The following is a 23,034-nucleotide window of genomic DNA, read 5'->3' as shown; positions in this document are numbered from 1 at the left end:
TTATTAGATTATTGTGCCTGTTGTGAGGCCATTCAATCCTGCAATAAAAAAAAACTGTTGTTCCGGCGATCAAATCTGGTGCTTGTGTGTCTCACCCAACATTACAGTAACATTACTGACACCTGGTGACCATTGTAGAATACTACATATCACCACAGCGTCTTAAATGCATCTTCTGAAAGACTTATAATTCTATTTCATTTCATTTAGACATTTTTATGCTTGAAAATGCTTAATTGTTCAAAAAAGAAATGCTTAAATATGAATATTATTTTACTAATAACAGGCCAGTTACAGTGGCTTGCATTCGGGCTAATTGAGGTTGATGCAAAATTGCCGCCACCTGCAAGACTGAAGTGGAATGGCATCATGGCGTGGCGTAGTTTTTCAACAGCGAGGTTTGAACTTCTACTTGTTCTGTTTGTTATTTTTGCATGTAAAAAGAAAAACACAGCTTCAAATAAGGCAATAGATCAAAGTTGCTGTCGTTGTGCTAATAAGACGAGCAGGCCTCAGCAGTGGCATTTGCAGTAATTAGACGTTTGATGAAAACTTGCTCCAGCGCTGTGACATTTGAATGGCGGACGTACTGTACGCGGGGAAATATCCTTCTCCCCCCCGGCAATCCAGGCGACGGGTTGTTGAATATGAACGACCCCCTGATGGTGCGCGCGTTGTCACGTGCACACTCGTGGCCTTTCAATGCAGGTTGGAAGCCATGAAGATGCATCATCAGGTCATAAGCAGGACGCTTCGGGGACGATCAAGACTTATCATTGTATCTGGGAATGCATGCGTATTGACTTACAGCTACGTAAACTACATGGACACAAGTATTGGAACACCTGCAGGAAGTCCTAGCATACTTCCTTGAGCATTTTTAAGTGTTTTTGTCCATTTGTGAGGTCAAAGTGCACTGAAGTTAGGGCTGTTCTTCCACACCAAACTGTGTCCCCTCCTCTAATCCTCATCTAAGCGGGGTGTCCCATTACTCTTGTCCATATAATGTATTTTCACCTTTTTTGTGGTGTTTCTTGTTGTCAAGATGATGTATTTCTTATTTGGAGGAGAGGACAACTTAATGGAGTTTTAAAAGTGCTGAGGTGGAGAGCCATGTCTTCACCAGAAAGAGATGGTGCTCTAGAGCTTGTCATTCAGGCTGCCACCTCGGCCTCGGGGCAAATAGGAAAAAAAATGAGCGAGTGACACAGACAGAAGAGGTTGAGCTAAGTGGAGGCCCACTGTGTTGGCACCATCGGGTGTTTGCTCAGCTCCAGCGGCTACAAAACACTGAGTGATGCTTCCATCTTCTCACTTCACAGCACTGGGAGCTTTTTGGCTGGAATGAATGCAAACGGAACGCCTTTTAAAAGGAAAACCTTTCAACACGTGCCATACTTTGTGCTGGTGGAAATTGCCATACAAAAATTGCAGTAGCAATAAAAAAAAAAGGAAAACAACACAAAATGGTGTGCGCTCACAGAAAGGGCGGTTTACTACATCGCTAAAGGAATGCTGCCCTTTAATATGGTTGAAAAGCCTGCATTTCAAGAAATACTGCAAATGTAAGGCGTCAGTTTTACAGAGTGAAAGATGACATATTACAATAAATATTGCATTATTGTGATATACAGTCATCATGAGCTACATTGCGGGTCAAACATCGCTTCCTCACGCTGTCACGGTTTTTCAAAAATAAATGAATCAATAAATGATTGCTGTCCCGTGGTTGACTGTGGCCCATTATTAGTCCAAAATATTGAAAGACAAGTCATATGTAGCATTCTGGTCACTAGGCGGCAGCAATGACACAAAACATTGATGAAACATGACATTTTATTACATTAGCTTCACACTGCATGGAGTCAGCCTTGGCAGGTCTGACATGCTACAGTGAAAAAACGTTCTCCTCCCATTCCGTGGTAACTTTTTGGCTTCTTACTTTGTTCTTCTTCCCCACTCCATTTGAAACCCTTTAAGGGTATAATAAAGAAATTGGAGGCTAACTAGTTAGCTCACTAGTATGCTATGCTTAAAGCCGTAGCCATCTCTTGTGTCCCTGCAGTGATACCGTACCCTGCGCATTAGCAATGTGGTGTAAACAAAGAATAATAGGAGCGTAAAGGTGACTATAGGGGTCGTATTTCATGTCTACAAGGTTCTAATAATGGGAAAAACAGTATTTAGAGAGTCATAACAACTATGAAAATATTCCATTTATTAATATTGAATCCTACTTCACAGAAATTCACTTATCACGGTCCGGTCTGGAACCAATTAACCAAGATAAACGAGGGACGACTGTACGATTATTAGTTATTATTATATATTATCATAACATTACTGGTTTCTTTGGTCTTGAAAAAATGTTACCATAATATATTAATAACATTTCAAAAAGCACCAGCATTGTTTTGTGACATGGTTATGGTTAAAAACGTTTGTTTATCCAGTCATATTTTTTGTCATTTTTCATTCATTCATTCATTCATTTTCTATGCCACTTGTCCATACTAGGGTCGTGGGGGTATGCTGGAGCCTATCCCAAATGACCTTGGGCGAGAGGCAGGGAACACCCTGCACTGGTCGTCAGCCAATCGCAGACAAACAACCGTTCACACTCACATTCATACCTATGGACAAATTAGAGTCGACAATTAACCTAACAGGAGTACTCGGGGAAAACCCACGCACACACTTTTTCATTGTACTTTTCTTGAAATGAATCTTGTCTTGTGGACTCGTGCATCGTCTCGTCTCGTGAGTTGGGTGTCTCGTGACAGCCCGAGTACAAGTATCTGGGGATTACGATGATAGGCTGTGTGTGTTTGTTTGAATTTTAGTTCTTGTAATGTAAAAAACATGGCCTATTTCAAATATTATATATACAGTATATTCTGTACTACATTCAAATATTGTTCACAAATCAATCTAAATCTGTGTTAGTGAGCATATCAAGATGCTGATTAGACAGCATGACTATTGAGCAGGTGTGCCTTAGGTTGGCCACAATGAGCGACCACTCCAAAATGTGCAGTTTATCTGGATCGGGGGAGGCCTGGGGGCCCAAATGCCACTCAGTATGTGGTATTTGAGGCACATGGTATGTGTACTGTATACCAGAGCATCCCAATCATGCTCACTGGATGAAGAACTGAGATGTTTCCAGCTTCCAGGAGGTGTGTACAGAGCCTTGCAACATGGGGCCATGCATTATCATGCTGCAACCTGAGGTGACGCCTGTGTATGAATCAGGAGCTTGTCACGGTATCTCTGTGCATTCAAAATGCCATCACAAAAATGCATTTGTGTCGCAGGTTGAGCAGCCCATAGTCTCTGTAGCGGGGTTCTGATACGGGCAGGTGTATGTTATGGACAGAGAGGACAGATGCATCGCCCCGGACCTCCACCAATACAACCTAGGGCGCACCTGTGTAATCATGCTTTCTAATCGCTACCTGTCTGATAACTTACTTTTAATTGAAGGGTTGATGCCACATAAACAGCCATTTTCTTTCTTTGTCATATTACATTGGAAACATTTCTCAGCATTCACGTACAATTCTATGCATTTTCTATCCTCATATGGAATAATATCACACAAACCGGATTGTTGATAGATGCAGAAGATGATGATACAAGAGGTCTTCATGTCAGGACCAGAAGTCTTTGTTTCTTCTTCTTCTTCTGAGAACATTCATCCTGTTTTCTTCATCTTTGTTTCCACATCCTGTCGTCATCTCCCATTGGACCATATGAAAGGACCACCAGTATCATAGAACAAAGGCCAAGGCTTCAGATCCTTGTTCCATCTCAGCTCTTACATCCTCAGATGGAGCAGGAAAAGCTCTCCAGGGTGGAACGTTGAAGTTGGACTGTCTCCCAAATGCTGGTTACCTTATTTAACAGCTCTAGTACTGAATGCTACTAAATTCTCTAATAATACACCCCTATTCAATTTAATAAGTAAGTCTCCTACAGTCGGCAAGTGCGTCGGGTGCAAATGACCACCGGGGTCTCTAATCTCTAAGCGCTGTGTGTCAGAAAACATTGGCTTCAGCTGTGGCTGTAGGCAACCTTGCAACACTCCTGTTGTTTTTTCCCATTAACTCCAAAGATGGCAGTAGCTGCATTTCAAGTATCATGAGAGGTCAGCATCCAGCAGCTTTATCAAGATCTGCATGCGCTTTAAAATGTTGCTACTCAGCTGTTGTGAAAATCGTGTGTTACTTGTCGTATTATTGTTTACAATCAACTCCATAGCCGGGGGTAACCAAAGTGCAGTTATGGGGCTGTTTTCGGCCGGGAACTGTTTTCTTAATGGTCCTTGACGTATTGAACTGATTCTAATTGAGATATATTATTAGATCAGTCCAGACAGTGGACGCCCTCCGTGAAGCCATCTTCACCACCTGGAGCAACATTCCCACTAGCCTCCTGGAAACACTGGCATCAAGCATGCCCAAACCCACTTTTCAGCTGATAACAAGAATGGCTCAGCTACTCATTACTCACTCCTTTTTTCTGGGAACATTTTAGTTCTGTTTTAACGGGGCTTTGGTTTTTTTTTTTTGAGCTACGGTCTTGAACTTTTGGTCAGCTGATGAACAGCCTATTTCATTAAGAAATTGCTTAATCAAAAATTGTTTTGTCTCAATCACATTTCTTCTTTTTGCATTTTTAAGCTCTAGTTAGAACCTCCTTGGGATCCAACCGTGCAAAATGTAAATTCTTGCCATTTTTTAACTGGTCTTAAAAGGTTTTTTTTTTTTTTTAGGAATTAACCAGCCTCTCTCTAATGATTGCCCTCCCTTCAAATACTACCGTGTCCTGTGCGCTTTAGCTAAATAAACACACCGGCTAGAATTTGAGCATTTCTGTTGACTTTTATACAGTTTTTATTCACAATGGGAGAAACAAAAACAGAGATGCAAGAAACTCTTTCCGAAACGCTCAGAAGTAGGAGAAGAGTGATGCCCTGCAGGTTGCCCTTTGCCCAACACTCTCTCTCCTCTTTGTCAGATGAAACACCAGGCTGCAACTGTGCGGGTAGTATAAAAGTAACAGGTAGTAATGTATAAAAGTATGAGGAAGTTTATAAAAAAGACTGTCAGAGTGTACGAATGGGGACTTTGTTGACCTTCTTGTGTCGCAGCAAAAATGAGTAATGTTTGTATTGTGAACTCCTCTCTACTTTCCCACCTTGGTGCCTTTTTTGTTCCACTTTCAAGGTGACCAATGGCCAGGTGCACTTCTCACATGGGCCAGGTGTGCTGTTTGACTTTGTTGCTGTCCTAGGAGAGTAAGAGTGTGCCGTGGATCATTCCAACACTCGTGATGGAAGCTCCTTTCTTCCTGGAATGAGATTGCCATTGTTTCTTTCGCTCTGGACTGTTTAAAGATTAAAAGGGAATTCCTTCCTCGGCTCCTCTTCATCGTCATTCTCTCCTCTGACTCATTTCCATGTAAAGGTCAACCTCAAAAAGAAATTCAAAACCCGGGGGGGACCACAGAGACGTAGACGAGTAATTAAAACCGATAAATTAAGGCTACAGTGCCCCCCTCCCCCCATCACCCCAACCATCCAACGCCGTGTCTTCTTCTCATTGACTTTCCCTTCCCAGGACTTTGTCTCCTCTCCAGTGTTTCCTTCACGCTCGCTCCTTTGATCACTGCGGCTCGCTTGGCGCCCTCCAGCTCCGCCTCCTGGTGATGGCTGTGGCTTGGGTGTAAACCTGCATGGAGGGTGTTTTCTACTGCATCTTTAAATGACTTTTATTGTTTTTAGTAGGGGTCATGATAGTTTTCGGGCTGATATGAGGGAATTATGATGTCATACCGATAAATATGGTAACATTACTAATAGCTCAGATAACCGTTAATTTAAAAAAAACGCTACAATGAGGCGAGACTACCCATACTGTGCGGGTGAGCGAATCAAGTGCTCCTTTTTCTCCTGCCTGTGATGTTAATGGCCTGTCGTTAAAAAAATGCTCCGCAATGAGGGGGAAAAAACCCCATCGAGCACACAAAAAACCATGTCAGCCATATGAAACATCAACAGCGTTTGAAAAGTGCAAAAGCTTTGCCAGAGACCTCCGTGGCGTCACACCAGCTACTCGGCGCGTGTGCCCGAATACGGAGCACCTTGCTGGGCCACGCCAGGTTGCTCCCTCCACTGTGTACTCTGGTTCTCCTGATAGTAGTGATGTGGTGGTAGTAGTAATGTAATGATATTTGATGAGGACAAATCAAAAGGGTACAGTTGGTCAAATCCAGCTTTGTTACAGTCCTTCTTACCTCCAGGTGTGCACAAAAGATATAAAAAAGTTATTGTTTATCAGTATCATATCGGTCTTGAGAAGCAGAAAGTTATCTATCGGTATTGGTTTGAAAAAAAGATATTGTGCATCTCTAATTTTTAGCTTTTGACTGTTAACACTGCTTAACCTTTTCAGTACAGGGGGCAGTGTGGTTGCATTTGTGTTGCATTTGTGGGAACTACTCCACTGCAATCAATATACCGGTGGTGCTTGTCGCTTTACGGCGCTCTGTGGTTAAGAAGGCGCTGCCATTAAGTGGGTAAACACTTAATTTTTGTCTGTAAACATGAGACTAGCTGAAGAACTAGTTGGAGCGCGGTGTGCACCATGTGCTCAATATTGGCCGCGCTTGTCTCAATCGCCTGACCCTGGCCACCATCATAAAAGGATAAAGACGCTATTGTAACTTTGACCCAGACGTTTATGAAACAAGCTTCTGTCGGCCGCAACCACTCCAAAACAACATCAGCAAACTCAACTCCGCTCTGTGCACACGCACACACACTGTCAGGACGCGTCATGGAAATCACAAAACTGCTCCTATGGAAGCGGCAGCACAGTCGTCCCTCGCTACATAGCGGTTAGAACATCGTGCCCTCACTCTATCATGGTTTTCCAAAAAGTATTTAATGAATGAATGATCGCTGTTTGGTGGTTGAATACGGCCTTTTTTCGGTGTACATATTTAATCAAATTGTACTTATTCTTGGCCTAAATTAAGCATTTTCAAGCCTAAGAATGGCTAAATGAACAGACTAAATGAACTGAATGATTAAACATTTTCAGCAAATTAATCACGGTTTTCAAATTAAATAATCATGATTAATCACCATTTGCCACTATGTGTGAAATAAGCCCATTTTTGCTGTTTTATGAACAGAAAGATAAGTGACAGGACACAATTATATTTATATTTATACAGTATGTATTAGCTGCCCCAAATTAATTGAAAATTGAACTCTAAAAAGATGCCACACATGAAAATTAGGGATGAGCGAGTACACCACTATCCGTATCTGTTCACCCATCTAAATGATCTGTATCCGTATCTGTACTGGGAGTGGTCGGGGCATAAACCAGAAGTGGGTGTGGTTTAACCGGAAATGGGTGGGACTTACATCAGTAAATTATTTTAAGTCTGAAATTGACATGGATTGATCAGAAGTTGCTATACTTATTGTTCATTATTCAGCTATGTGTACTGTGTATGTGTGTAAGTGATCTGTAAGACTATTATTTCATTATTTTTTAATGATCTGTGTGAAGTTGGTGATTCATGCAAACATCCAGTGATGGCAAACAGGGAAATAATCTGTCAGCCTTGTTCACTGTAGTTTTCTCAAAAGTGTTCCAACTGACTTTATATCACCAGCCAAATTAGAAGCCAGCAGAAGAAAAGAATAAAAAACACCGGCAGTTACCTACGCAACACGAGCTGTTTACAGCTCTGTCTTGTCAAATGCACCGCGTACGTAAGGAAACAAGTTTACCAAGTAACTTTAAATATGAGCTGAGCTGAGGAAAACAATAAAAAAATAAATGGCGGCAGTGACCAATGCGGCACCAGCCATTCTCAGCTCTGTCTTGTTAAACGCACCGCATTTTCCTATCTCTGACTGTAGGGAGTCTGTCTCGGGAGGGGCGGTATGTGTGACTGGCCAATCACGGAGCGTGAAGAGTGAATACATAAGTAGTTACCCAAAGAGGATTTTCCTTCATCACGATTACAGATGATGACAAGCTGTACTCGTTTCATGCTCGTAATCGGCAAAAATGCATTATCCGTCATGCCCGAAAACTCGTCTAAAACGAGTATCTGGGCTCATCCCTAGTGTAAATGTATTTTGAGGGATTTCCGGGCATACTTAAATGCATCAAATTGTACTTCCGCAGTAAGAGTTAGATTAGTAAGAGAGAAGAATATCCACTTATTGTTTTTCTTTGTCTTTCTGTTTATGTAGACCACACAGACACACATAATAAAGACGTTGTAATTTTCACAGTGTAAGTGAATGAATCTCACTGTCATCTAGTGATAATGAAGTGTCGTTCTGAGGAGGACTAGAGACGTGTCTGTGAGTTGGAAATATATACAGTGGTGTGAAAAAGTGTTTTCCCCTTCCTGATTTCTTATTTTTTTGCATGTTTGTCAGACTTAAATGTTTCAGATCATCAAACAAATTTAAATATTAATCAATGACAACTTAACTGAGAACAAACTGCAGTTTTTAAATGAAAGTTTTTATTATTAAGGGAGAAAAAAAATCCAACCTACATGGCCCTGTGTGAAAAAAGTGATTTCCCCCTGTTAAAACATAACTTAACTGACATTAATTGAGATCTATCAGTCTGGAAAAGGTTATATACCATTTCTAAAGCTTTGAGACTTCAGCAAACCACAGTAAGAGCTATTATCCACAAATGACGAAAACATGGAACAGTGGTGAACCTTCCCAGGAGTGGTCGGCCAACCAAAATGACCCCAAGAACGCAGCGACGACTTAGCTAAGAGGTCACAAAAGATCCCACAACAACATCCAAAAAAAACTGCAGGCCTTACTTGGCTAAGGTAATTTCAGCGTTCATGAGTCCACCACAAGAAAGACAACAATGGCCTGCATGGCAGAGTTCCAAGACCAAAACCACTATTCAACAAAAAGAACATTAATGCTCTTCTCAATTTTGCCAGAAAACATCTTGATGATCCCCAAGACCTTTGGGAAAATAGTTGTTCCCAAAGTTAAAAGTTAAACAAGACAAAAGTTTAACTTTTTGGAAGGTTTGTGTTATTACATGTGGTGTAAAGTATTTCAGAAAACGAACATCATAGCAACAGTAAAATATGGTGGTGGTAGTGTGATGGTCTGGGGCTGTTTTGCTGCTTCAGGACCTGGAAGACTTGCTGTGATAAATGGAACCATGAATTCTGCTGTCTACCAAAAAATCCTGAAGGAGAATCTATTGGTGACCTCAAGCTGAAACCAACCTGGGGTCTGCAGCAGGACAATGATCCAAAACACACCAGCAAGTCCACCTCTGAATGGCTGAAGAAAAACAAAATGAAGACTTTGGAGTGGCCTAGTCAAAGTCCTGACCTGAATCCTATTGAGATGCTGTGGCATGACCTTAAAAAGGCGCTTCATGCTGGAAAACCCTCCAATGTGGCTGAATGACAACAATTCTGCAAAGATGAGTGGGCCAAAATTCCTCCACAGCGCTATAAGAGACTCATTGCAAGTTATCACAAATGCTTGATTGCAGTTGTTGCTGCTAAGGGGGACCCAACCACTTATTAGGTTTAGGGGGCAATCACTTTTTCACACAGGACCATTGAGCTTTGGATTTTTTTTCTCCCTTAATAATAAAAAAAATACAAATAAAATTTAAAAACTGCATTCTGTGTTCAGTTGTGTTGTCACTGACTTTTTTTTTGATGATCTGAAACATTTAGGTGTGACAAACATGCAAAAGAATAAGAAATCAGGAAGGGGGAAAACACTTTTTCACAACACTGTACAGTATATGGTGTTGGAATTGCACTGCTGTTAATGTGTTCAGGTCAGAAAAAAACAAAAAAGGCAGAAAAAAATGACTTAAAATGCTTTCATTTTAAAAAATGGAAACAGAACTTTTTTTTTTAAATAAATAAAAGCAACCCATTTGGGTGATATTTCAAATAAATTAGACTCTGAGTTTTTTTTTTAATACAAAAGTAATAATAAAATAAACAGTTGTATTTAAACACTTGCTTAAACACTGTGGCCAAATGTAACGGACACTTACAGTTAAGTAGCTCTCTGCTGCACGTGAAGTCCAACCATCTGTCGTAAGTGAAGTAGCGGACAGGTGATAGCTCATTGACGACATCACTTGTAGCGTTTTCATAAAGTGCTGGTGTAACTTTCTGGCTAAATTGAGGACATGATGGTATTTCGTATCGAGGTTCAAGAACTTTAATAATATGCTGTCTTATACTGCTTTGGCCCGGTCACAGTTGCTTGCTAGAAGTTGTTTATACGCTGAAGTTAGCGTTTGCACTAAGCTGCTTTTCTTTCTCATAGATGTAACATTAACTGCTGAATGATGCCATCTTAAGTGTGCTAACATGTTAGACGTGTTTGCTGCAGCATACCTGATATCCGTGGAACAATGTCGACACAACTTTGGATTTATCCACTTGACTTTGTCCAGCCGTAATTTTAACAGGAAGCCAAAGTGTGCCCAAACAGGAGACCGTAGTGAGATAGGAGGATCTTCTAGCTCAGGCTGCTCGTTTGCATTTGCCATAATACCATTTGTCACGCCTGCGAGCTAGTAGCGTTCCTCCCCCTCAGTCAGTCGTGTCCGACAGTCAGAGGCGTCCATGCGGAAACTCGCCCAGGACTTTAGTTTCCCGTGAAGCGCTTAGATAATTAACTCAGTAATAAATTTAATGAGAAAAATAGCATAAAATATAACTGAAACGGTATGCAAGTGGACCGAACCGAACATGCAGAACATGTGAACCGTTACACCCGTAATATTGGGTAATACCAATATACAGTGTTGCCTCGCCCTATCACAGTTCACCTTTCATGGAGTCCTTGTTTGGAGGATTTTTTTTAGTGCTTTTTTTTTTTTTTATTACTACAGCGTATGAACTCCGTTACAGGCTGAGCCTGGCCCTTTAAGAAGAGTTGCATTGTGGGAAGTTGAGTGTCGTCTGTCTGCACCGCCCATTGTTTTTGGCGTCCTGATTGGCAGTAGACCATTGTCAATCAATCGCCTTCTGCTGTCATCGCTAGCTTGCTAGCTTGTAAATGAAACTTCGGTTCGTCTGCAGCAATATGTTTTAACAAGGATACAAAAACGCTACAGTACAGTGGAACGGCGCTAGGATGAGAAGGCACGGTCACAGGAGGGAAATATGCGTGAGTGATGCAATAATTTCTTGTGTTGATCATTAAGGTTGATTATTAAAATCCAAAGAAGGTTTAAACTTTTTTGAGAGTGTTTAAACAAGAGAGAAATGTGAGAAAATGTTCTTGACTGTCTGAGAAAAGTGTATAAAATGTATGGTGAGGGGTTTACAGCCTTAAAATATATAATAATTGTAAAAAAAAAACTTCACTTATTGCGGCCTATTTTGGGAACCTACCCCCTGCGATAAATGAGCGAACACACTAGTAGACATATACCAAGCCATTTAAAGCGGCCATTACAATATAACAATGAGACAAAAGCTGCCGCAGGAAGTACGCTGTTCAGAAAAAAACCAAGGAACTGCTAATGCATGATTCTATGTGATCTCATTTATGTCGAGGTCTTATTTTCTCTGATTATATCTGCTATATTGATAATAGGAGTGTAAAGATGACAATTTCATGTCTAGAGGGCTCTAATAATTAAAAAACAATTAAATTAAAAAACAAACAAAAATTATTAAAAGCTAAAAAACATATTTAGAAGATCATAAACAGGTTTTCTTTGGCATAACTACGAAAATATTATATTTATTAATAATGAATCCTACTTTCTACATCGCAATTAACCGCGATAAACGAGGGACGACTGTAATAATTAAGCATTGTCGTGGTCTTACCATTGAGATGGTGAAAGGTTGCTAGTGCTTTTTTTAATCACTTTTATTACAGCTGTAACAATCAATGAATCGATGATTCCTCGATTATCCAATTAATCCACAACAATTTTGGTATGCATATGAAAATGTAAATATCTTCTTCAGTCTCTCAAATGTGAATATTTTCAAATTTCCTTTGTCATCCATGACAGCAGAGCTATTATCTTTGTGTTTCAGGCATAACAAGATATTCACACACATCAGCTTTGACTTTGGAAAGTGATCGGCCTTCGTACTTCTTTTCTTCCTACCGACCAAACCACTAACTGTTTGTGTTTGGATTGTCAGCATTACATTCAGCCTTACATCTTGACCCATATCGCTGACCTCATCAAACAATGTGGTCATGATGATCTGCGCGACAGTTATTCTATCTTTTTCAACTATTCCTGTCACTTTATTGTGTAGAAGTGGCCACGGTATTGTACAGGGTCAGGCAAAATGATCTGACGCATTTGTAGGTTAATTAAAAGGCAAATAAAGTAAAGAAACAAGAAAGTGTTTTTATTTTTGAAAAGTACATATAATGCCATTCTGTTTCATTATGTTTTAAAAATTAAATCAGTCAAATGGGATCCATTATTGTCCACACACTCATTGCAGATCCAGTAGCTGTGAAGTTGGTGACCCATAACAAGATGGCGTTTCCAGCTGGTACGGGATCATGTCTACCAAGATTGAAGTGCAAACGGAACGCTCGTTGTGTTGCAGTTACAGATTCGTTTGTTTTGATAAACGTTTCCACAATGAAAGCGTGATGCTCACCAGGCCAATTCATGGCAGCAACTGATAAAGAAACGAAAAACAATGGCATTATAAAGAAACAAAGCAAAATGGCATTATATGAAAAAAATGGCATTATATGTACTTTTCAAAAATAAAGACACTTTTTTGTTTCTTTACTTTATTTGCCTTTTATTTAACCTACAAATGCGTCAGATCATTTTGCCTGACCCTGTATATATATATATAACACTAATTGCACAACCATTATGACTAAAGGTGCCAGATTCAGACTCGAAGTAAAAATACTTTAACTGTACAAGACAAAAAACATAACCGCTTTAAAAATATTACACTCTTTCTGGACCATGTAACACCTTAACATCCGCCTGTTCCACAGCTGCAAACTCTTTCGGGTTACACATCTCGGGTGATTGTGATGTTTTTTTTTGTCAATAGAAAATCTTGTAGCTTTTGCGCGGATGTTGAGAGACTGATGAAGAGGTGCCCAATCAACTACCACATTATTGAAACCAAACAACCACTCCAAAACAACCATAGCCGTGTATCAGCATCCGTCTCCCCTTCTTTTTTTCCACAATCGACAGTCAGGAAAGTAGACATTTTAAGCAGGAGTAAGCGGACACGAGCACAGATATTTTCAAAAATGCACATTTTCCTCCACTCCCATGTAAAAAAAAAAAAAAGTCGAACCACAAAAGTAAAGTAAAAAAAAATGTAAGTCTCCATAAAAACACATTCATTAGCTGTCATGTGGATTTTGTCCTAGCCTGAAAATGCAACCACAGCGGCCTGGTGCATTGCTAGTACATTGCTATGGTCCAATCCTGGCACTGCGTGTGCAGGGAACCCGGATAGAAGGTATGTAGGCTGCTTACTTATGTTGTTGTCGCTAATGTGACATTTTCTCACAATCTAATTGTACTAAATACTATTTTTCCATGATTTCCTATTGGAAATTGGTCCATTGGTCTCATGGGTGTACCTAATGTTCTGGCTGGTGGGTGGATATGTCTTTCCCCATCAAACTGCCACACTGACGAAGTAAAGTAGACAAGGTGTAAGCAACATGTTGAGAATGAGGATGTCTGAGCCGAGGAAGGAGCGGAAATTGGATGTGAAGGTGGATATGGCAGCTTTTTGAAGATGGCGCTAATGGGCCGGGATTCCCTCGGCTTGCCACTCCGGTTCTCAGCTGGATGAGCTTCAGACTAGTCGGGATGGTGTCAAGAACCTGCTGAGGGCTCGACTGACAGGCTGGCAGGGGTTTAGGGTGTGTGTGAGCGTGTGATTGACAGCGTCTGTTGCACGCTGTGTTCCGGGTCATCTGTCCTGGTGGTTCTAAGAGTTTTCCGCCTCCGTCTATCCCCTCCATCCTCCTCAGTTCTGGCCTGTTGTAGACTTTGGGCAATAGTGCTTCTATTTCCTGTGAGGGAGAGCACTACTATGAACCGACAATACTGTATACTTTATTCTGTACGTCAGCATTAATCCACAAATAACTGAAACAACACAAGCCGAGTACGAGCAGCTCTTAATCACACATGGAGGTCATTGTGACTTTCGTCTTGTTTTCCCATCATCCTGCTGCCTCGCTGATCTTTATAATCAAATGTGTAGGCGGCAATGTGGGGGGGGGGAAGTCACCAAGACTGCATGAATTCTAGTTCCGTATACACTGGCAAATAGTAGCTGATGTGTCGATTTACTTGAAAAGCACATTGTTTGACGGAGAAAAGGCACAACAGAAAGACACTGGCCTGGTCTTCTAACCCATAGGTGTGCCTGAAGTCTGAGATGAGGGCGATTTGTGGCCGCTGTCTCCTTATTCTACAAACATGAAACATGACCTACATCAAAACATTATGGATGAGGATTAGGGCCATCAAAGTGACCCCAGCATCGATCAGTTATTAAGTTTGAAGACCTCTGAGCTTCATGAGGCCCCTTTTGCATTGCATGGTACCCCCTTGGCTATACCGATACTGTCCAGTACTTTATTACCGATACCAATATAGGCAGCTGCTCTTCCCTGAAACTGACGCATCACATCTCATGGAATGAATGAACACGTAATGCTTCTTTTACTCTGATGTCGCTGGATGCATTTCACAAACACAGTCATCTCTCGCCACTTCACACTTTGACTTTCGTAGATTCACTCGACCACGGTTTTTGCAAATATATTCATTTAAAAGTCATATTGCAGTCCCTCGCTGTTTCCCGGTTGACTACGTCCCGTTATTAGTAAAAAGTATGCATATTTAAGGTAAGTCTATGCGTTTTTGGCCATAATTAAGCATTTTATAGCATAAAAATAGCTAAATGAACTAAAATACAAATACGGTTTCAGGCATTCAGAAGACCTACTGTACAAACCCATTCAAAAACAAAGGCTCAGGTAACTAAGCTATCATCATCGAACAAGTTGCAGTATTTTCACAGGCTAATGATTGTGTGAAAGAGCTGTGTGTGTATTTATAATGTAAGTGTGGGAGCGTATCAAATGAAACAAATCATGGGCTCCGGCAGGGGTCACCAACCCCTTCGATCGTGATCGACCAGTCGATCAGTGGGACTTAATCGGTTGATCGCAGTTGGAATTGAAGGTTCATATTTACAGTGGTGTGAAAAACTGTTTGCCCCCTGCTTGATTTCTTATTTTTTGTATGTTTGTCACACTTAAATGTTTGAATTAAATGTCATCAAACTAATGTAAATATTAGTCAATGACAACACAACTGAACACAAAATGCAGTTTTTAAATGATTTTTTTTATTAAATGGTGAAAAAAATCCAAAGCTACATGGTCCTGTGTGAAAAAGTGATTGCCCCCTGGACCTAATAAGTGGTTGGGCCCCCCTTAGCAGCAACAACTGCAATCAAGCATTTGTGATAACTTGCAATGAGTCTCTTACAGCGCTGTGGAGGAATTTTGGCCCACTCATCTTTGCAGAATTGTTGTCATTCAGCCACATTGGAGGGTTTTCCAGCATGAAGCGCCTTTTTAAGGTCATGCCACAGCATCTCAATAGGATTCAGGTCAGGACTTTGACTAGGCCACTACAAAGTCTTCATTTTGTTTTTCTTCAGCCATTCAGAGGTGGACTTGCTGGTGTGTTTTGGATCATTGTCCTGCTGCAGAACCCAGGTTGGTTTCAGCTTGAGGTCACCAACAGATGGACGGACATTCTCCTTCAGGATTTTTTGGTAGACATCAGAATTCATGGTTCCATTTATCACAGCAAGTCTTCCAGGTCCTGAAGCAGCAAAACAGCCCCAGACTATCACACTACCACCACCATATTTTACTGTTGGTATGATGTTCTTTTTCTGAAATGCGGCGTTACTTTTATGCCAGATGTAATGGAACACACACCTTCCAAAAAATTCAACTTTTGTCTCGTCAAAAGGCACAATGACAAAGAGCTGAACTGTTGACACCATTACGGGGTAGATGTTTTCTAGGTTCACGGCTGAGACCATGGCTGGTCTGGGCTCAAAAAAGGCCCAGACCACTGGGCTCGGGGTATGTGTGTCAGTGTTGCCAGGTCTTGTGAGAGAAACAAGATCTCTGAAGGCGACTTTACAACAAAAAACAAGCTCAGAGTCGCTTATATGTTCACACTGCAGGGTATGATGTCAAATTGTGGTCGTTGACATTACCAAAAAAATACGACTTGAACACAAAGCGCCCGGGAAGTGATGTGCTTTCTCTCTTTGAACGCGATGGGATTGTTGAGCTGCATAAGCAAGGCCTCTCGCACCACGCCATTGCTGCTGAGGTTGGATACAGTAAGACATTTCCAACGTCTTGACACATCCTAAAGGTTATGGAACAGAAAAGTCAAGTGGTAGACTCAAGAAAAAAAAAAAGTCACCGGCCCTGACGGAGGATCCAATTGGCTGTCCGTCAAGACACAGGACCATCCTCAACCCAAATGAAGGTTGTTACTGGTGCCGAGTGCAGTCCAATAAATAATAATGCATTGTGCGATCACATGCAAGTATTGCAAAAGATTTCTTCTCGTGTGCGTGATCCAAGATGGTGGCGTAAATAAACCAGACAATATTTTGGCCGCTAAACAACCAAGCAAACTCAAGCCAAGGCAAACTTTTAGCAAAAAAATTTCATTGTTAACCGAAAAACTGGGGGGAAAGTCACGTTAGTCACTAAGGTACCACTGTAGTAAGCTGATGCTCACCGGTCGTCTGTGTTGGAAGAAAATGTAACAATTTTCTATGGAAAAAAGACACAAAAGAAGAAGTACGCTGCCGTGATGATGGTTTCAGCTGTTTTGAATAGTTTTTAAACGCCCCCATGGCTTCCCCTACATCCTCGTAAGTTAATTGACATGCACAACTAGCTTAACGACAACTTCTCCCCACGAGGGATCTGACAAGAACAGGCTGTCTTTCACATAATTCAGCCAATCAGAGGTAGCTAGCGCGGGTGCTTGGCTGAATTTTTATAAATGCGTGAGGAATGGGAGGTGTGCATGAGTATGTGTGAAAAGCAACCGTTGGCGGCCCTGGTTTTCTACTGCGCCCTCGTGTCTAGGTTGTACCATTCTACTTCACAGTCTCCACTTTGCTGCAGCGTGGCCCTCAGTCTCCTCTTCAGTAAAATATGTCCTCTCAGTGGAGGTAAAACAAGCGGTATCGTCTTTTGTTACATGACCTTCTCAGCCACCTTGACAACATTGCTTTTCGTAAAGAAAAACATCTTTGAATTGAAGCTCTGCTGTGGGAGATGGTAATAATTAAAACACAAGGAGAAGCTCATTCCCAGAAGAAAAGGTGGCAAAACAAGCCTCTCTCCGCCTCCTCCTGTCAAAATAAAAGCATTAATAAAAGCAGAGGGTGGGTGCTTTTTTGGGCTGGGCACGAAAGGTGTCAGCTTGCGATTTGACGACGAAGCACATTTATTTTCCAAGCGATAGGCTGGATGCGTCAACGTAAAGACGACTACAGATGAACCCGAATAGGAGAGCGAGCACCGCGATAACAGCAGAATAGATTCAATATAAAGAAAAAAGTAATGACTGTCATCGGCAGTGGACGTCAGTCAGTCAGTAAACAAGCAGCTTTCAGCCTTAATGTACTCATCAGTCACGTCAGCCAGGCGGAATAAATGCCACTGGTATCTTAACGGGAAAGAAAAGAAAACAAATCTGGAGCAGCACACGGTCATTATCTGCTATAACTGTGACTGATACGCGACTGATGACAAGTGGAGGCTAAAGTCACGTCAGCGTTTCACTCATACGCTAAATATATCTTTATGTTGGATTCATTGTCCAACAAATACCCCACAAAGCCATGAGCACATGCGGCACACGGTGTAGATAATGAACACACTAATGGCATTTGCAACTTTTCATGCATATCTCACTAACTGCCCAGTAAGATCTTGTTAGTTGGTGCCCGACTTTGTATCAATGTAGTATACAAAATGGAATTTTTTTAAATGTACAATGTATCTTTCTCAATTCACAGATAAAAACAATTTATGCCCACACAACAACATTTTAAAGGCTGCATGTTGTCGTTTATTTGATCATTTGTTTGTCTCAGAGGTGCATTGGAAGTGTTTGTCCAAAATCTAACCTTGATGTTGGATTTTAGGCAGTTTAAATGTGTTTTTCTGTGCCTTTGTGTCCCCAAAAAGCGCTATTGTGTACTTGATCCACTTTTGATTGGACTTGTCCAACAAAATAGATGCCATATATCACATATACTGTATATCACATACGTACAGGAGTGGGACAGGAGGACACAAACGTTAGCAACACTAGCATAGCTATTGACTGTATGTGAGCTTGGCATGGGCAGGTATGAGACTCTGACGGCATGATAACATTGGTAAAAATATCACGGTTTGACGGTTTTACTGTATTAAAATTACAGCTCTAAAATAGAAGTAGAAGCTTCATGCACGAAAAAGTTTTGTTTTTCAATCAATGAAGCCGTCGTGTGTAGACTTTAATTACTGAGTCCTAGCTCAGTCACAATCATTCACAAGATCCACACAAACTGTCAGTTGTTCCACATAAAAAAGCCGTCTTCTTTTGAGCTTGCTATTTCCTGGTCAAACATGTAACTTTAAGAGCATTTGCACCAAAACATTACCGCAAAATAGGCTGGGAACAGGACGTGCTCCCATCGACGCTACAATACAATACATTACTGCATGCACGCTAAAACCATGCTAGCATATGTTTTTAAATAGCAGCAGGAGCAAAAGTGAGTTTGGTTGTACTTAATTGAAGTATTTTAGAATGTACTCACGTTATTTTTGATCAATCCTCATCCACAAATCCATCAAAGTCCTCATCTTCTGTATTCAACACAAAAAAAGCCGTCTTCTTTGCCGTTCGCTTAACTTGTCAGTGTTATTCAGCTCCGAACTGTAGTAAGGGCGACCTGACTCCAGCAAAGAAGGAAACTTCTCCTGTTGCTTCTGCCAACTTTATTTATTGAATGCGGCCACCAGACAGCAGCTCAGAACACACACACATCTCTCAGCATCGTCTCTCCTTCCTGCTTGCCCACAAGGCAAAGGTTAAACAAGCCCCACTACATAGCTGTCCAGCCAATGCCTGTAAGAAATGACACCGTTTATTTCCTGGTGTGAGACAATGTGCACAATGTGTGTCAATACTGTAATGTCGCTTGTTGTGGGGAAGGAGAGACTCACGTCGCCGATGCACTTTAATGGCTTTATTAACAGCGGAGAACACTGCAGGACTTTACATCCACGCCAACATAAACACACTTCCCAACTCTCTCCACACTCACAGCTAGCACTGAGCCTAGCTCTCCTGCTCGGGACGCCCACCGTCACTTCCTGTCACTTCCTGATGAACTAAAGCTGTAATGAAAACTCTGCCATATAAAAAGTAAAATATTAAAAACAAGCGTAAGACATTACTAGCACAGCTTTGTTCTGTGGGTGGTGGATAATAACAAGCCTAGTAGTGCTGTACAACTTTTATCCGCAGTTCCACAGTGCCCTCTACTGGTCAACATTCATTTTTCCCCCACCCTCTTTTTTTTTCTTTTTTTTCCTCTACTGGTCAACATTCAAACTGGACGCCAACCTGTCTATAGAGGCCACCTGTCTATAGCGGCCACTTTTGCAGACTCCCTCTAGTGGCCGCTATAGACAAGTTTGACTGTATATATATTTAACTTGTAATGTTACGTGATTATTACATTATTATTTCACAATGCTCCACAAACTTCCGTTTCCTGGTCATGTGATTGTTGTGAGCAACTGAGACGTATGGAAACACAGCCTCTGGTTTCAACACATCTTAGCCCAGTTTTGGCTACAGGAAATAACACAGGGCATGATAAGGTATTTCCATTTGGTGCCCGCGCTGGACCTCCACTTTCTCTATTATCATAGATACGGTATGATGTACAATTTTAGTGGTTTTGAAACCGTGACTAGTGATGTGTCGGTCACGAACGAATCAGCTCTTTGAAATGAACGACAGGGGCCGGTTCGCGTTGTTGGGAGCCGATTAGTTTTTTCCTCGTCTTTTTTTCTGTAAAGGCAAATGGTGTGGCAGCATCTTTGTGTCCACACTGAGCAGGGGGAGGGGCAGGGTTAAACACACTGTGGTGCTCTTAGAGCCGATTCGTTTGTTAGAAATTTGCATGAAGAGATTTGACCTAATTTGTTTATTGAGACAAACAAGAAACTAAAACTAACAGAAGCAAAACCGAGGCTGCTGCTCAGCGTCACTCCAGCAGCCAGAGGAAGCAGCTGAGTGGCCCAGGAGCATGACGAGGAGGAGCGGCAGCTGCACACACCTTTAGGCTCCAGAGAAGGTGGGGCCAATGCGCTGTTTTCTACAAAAAAAACACACACAAAAAGATCAAGCATATATAAAAAGTGCTCAGACATAACATTCATAACCATCACCATCATGAATGAAGTCTAACATTAGCAACACAAGGATAGCTATGTGTGCTACAGTGCTAACCTTACAGTCATACTGTATTTTAACGGCTGCATCATGCTAGGTTAGCCTATTTGCTAAAAACAAAATGATCAAACTTGCAGCTCTCATGTCTGTAGGTGACTGACGGAGAGTTGTCAGAGATTCATTTTAAGCTGTGTAGCGAAGCCTGCTTTTTTACAAGGTAGTGGGCGTAAGCACATGTAGTTTGGGGCGGCTCAGAAGGGGCTTTACTACAAGGTACTATTTCTACTTTTAGCTGGATGTAAATCACGACTATATTAACAAAGTGGTGAAAAAAATCTCCGCTTATAGAGGAAGAGAGCTCATAGAGATCCAAGAACAATCCACAAAGGGATGTCACTACTTGCTGTAACATCCAGAAACAGACCGGCTTAGCTCCCGACATCGAGATGGAGCGTTCTTCAAGCAGAGTCTTCGTGAATGATTTTGTTGATGGAGCGTTCTTGAAAGCTGCATCATCTCCTCCTGCTGTCATTCATGTTGGCGGGCAGATATCTTCACTCTGGGAGGGATTCTCAACTTTGGGGAAAACAAATTAAAAGAGATGAGACACAATATTTTACGGCGGATTAGAGCCTAATCCATGGCTAATCCCCCGAGGAAGGTAAATAGCTAAATGTCAGCGAGCATCCTGTTAAAACATGCAAATTACAACAAGGCTCCGCTGTTTGCCACTTAGCCCGTCTCCCTGTTTGAGCCCAGCTGTTTGTGTTTCACCATTCGTCTTCCTGTAATAATAATAGCAAACTGCAAAACAAACTAATAAAACTGCTTTCACGGTGGCGGCCATTTGTATTTTTATTGCTGAGTAGTATGTGAATTTGTGCATCTTAGTTCCCTGAACATGAATGATTAGAGAGCATTCAAAGCCAGCATTCATTTAAAGAAGTCCAAATATTTTCCTGGAGGCTTTATTGAGATTTAATGGAACAATCATAGCAGTTAATGGATTTTCTCTTGTGCTGCGTTACCTTCAAGGCATTGGCTTCTGAGGATATTACTTCCTTAGCCTTTTTTTCCCTCCACTGTCTTGAAATGATTCCTAAACTCAATTAATTGGATATGCGACTTGGATTATAATTTTCTTCCTGCTCTTAATCACTTAGTCACATTATTTGGCTTTCTTGTAGACCGACTGGCAGTTCTTCCTGCTCCGGGGACTGTGGGGACGTGGCCTCGCCGGGGGCCATGACTAGCTGCTGGCGGGACCGTCTCCAGAACCCTAAAATGGGGACAGGCACCATGCAGGAAGCCAGGCTCTAATCATTGTGACGCCGACCCGTCCGCTCACCTTTATCTCCGCTGGGATTTGGGATACTCCTGAACTGTCCGCCCTTTGAGATACTCCACCGACACTCATTTCCTCTTCCTCTTGACCTTTTTTTACTATCCCAACAATGGTGGACAAGCTCCTCTTCCTCCTCCTCCCAGCGTTGCTGTTTCTGCAGCTGCCCGACGCTGTGAGAGGAGACTGCTGGCTGATCGAGGGGGACAAAGGCTACGTTTGGCTGGCTATCTGCAGTCAGAACCAGCCCCCCTACGAGACTGTCCCCCAGCACATCAACAGCACGGTCAGTAGGACGCTGCACTCTATGTCTCGGTTGTGTTTTAACACAGAGCATTCGGTTGTCTTGCGCCTCTCAGGTTCACGACCTGCGTCTGAATGAGAACAAACTGAAGGCCGTGCTCCTCACCTCCATGTATCGCTTCACAAATCTCACCGACCTGAACCTCACCAAGAACGAGATCAGCTACATCGAAGATGGAGCCTTCGCCGGGCAGGCCAACCTTCAGGTTTGCACCCCAGAGGACAACCCTCATCGTATTATTATTACGCTGCGTTTGTTCTTTATGTTGCGCTTTTTACGTTACTGTACTTGAGGAGAAAATTAATACCACCACCACTTTGGTTGACGTCAGTTTTAGCTGACACATTCAAAAATTACTACATTAAGTGCTTTGTTTTTCAACATGAAAAACAATACACAGTGAAACGTCAAATGTTGAACATTTCTGGTAGTGAACAATTCGGTATTTGAACCAGATTTTGGGGAAACCCTTCAGAAAAAGTGACAAGAAAAACAAATATTGTGGTTGTCATTTCCAGTTAAGTGCGCAATGACAGTAATGGAGTTGGGACAGCACTACGCTGTCAAAATTCACACACTCAGGAACTCATTGTGCAGCATACTTACTGAAGTGTACTGATGGAATTATTCCATTTGGGACACAGTCATGGCCCGCCTTAAAACATTTTAAGAGGGCCACCCTGAATGGATTTTAATTCTATTATAGTTTGTTGGGTTTTTTTCTATACAGTGTTCCAAATTATTATGCAAATAGTGCTGAT

The 23,034-nt window shown here is 41.7% G+C and overlaps 1 protein-coding gene across 4 annotated transcripts in view; it reads left to right on the top strand.

Annotated features, from left to right (window-relative positions):
* LOC129183375 (protein phosphatase 1 regulatory subunit 29-like) overlaps positions 1-23,034 on the top strand; it is a 182,184-nt gene that overhangs the window by 142,969 nt on the left and 16,181 nt on the right. For 2 of the 4 annotated variants that reach the window (XM_054780527.1, XM_054780526.1), the window contains 2 exons: positions 22,116-22,255; positions 22,329-22,478. In XM_054780527.1, the coding sequence (XP_054636502.1) occupies positions 22,383-22,478 (96 nt within the window). In that variant the 5' untranslated portion in view covers positions 22,116-22,255; positions 22,329-22,382. Of the gene's footprint in view, positions 1-21,814; positions 22,256-22,328; positions 22,479-23,034 lie in introns of all 4 variants that reach the window. The other 2 variants (XM_054780524.1, XM_054780523.1) reach the window with 1 other exon arrangement.

The sequence above is a fragment of the Dunckerocampus dactyliophorus genome, chromosome 6, assembly GCF_027744805.1.
Source record: "Dunckerocampus dactyliophorus isolate RoL2022-P2 chromosome 6, RoL_Ddac_1.1, whole genome shotgun sequence".
NCBI lineage: Eukaryota > Metazoa > Chordata > Actinopteri > Syngnathiformes > Syngnathidae > Dunckerocampus > Dunckerocampus dactyliophorus.
The sequence above is the reverse complement of the archived record's forward strand: the minus strand, read 5'-3'. Positions and strand labels throughout refer to the sequence as shown.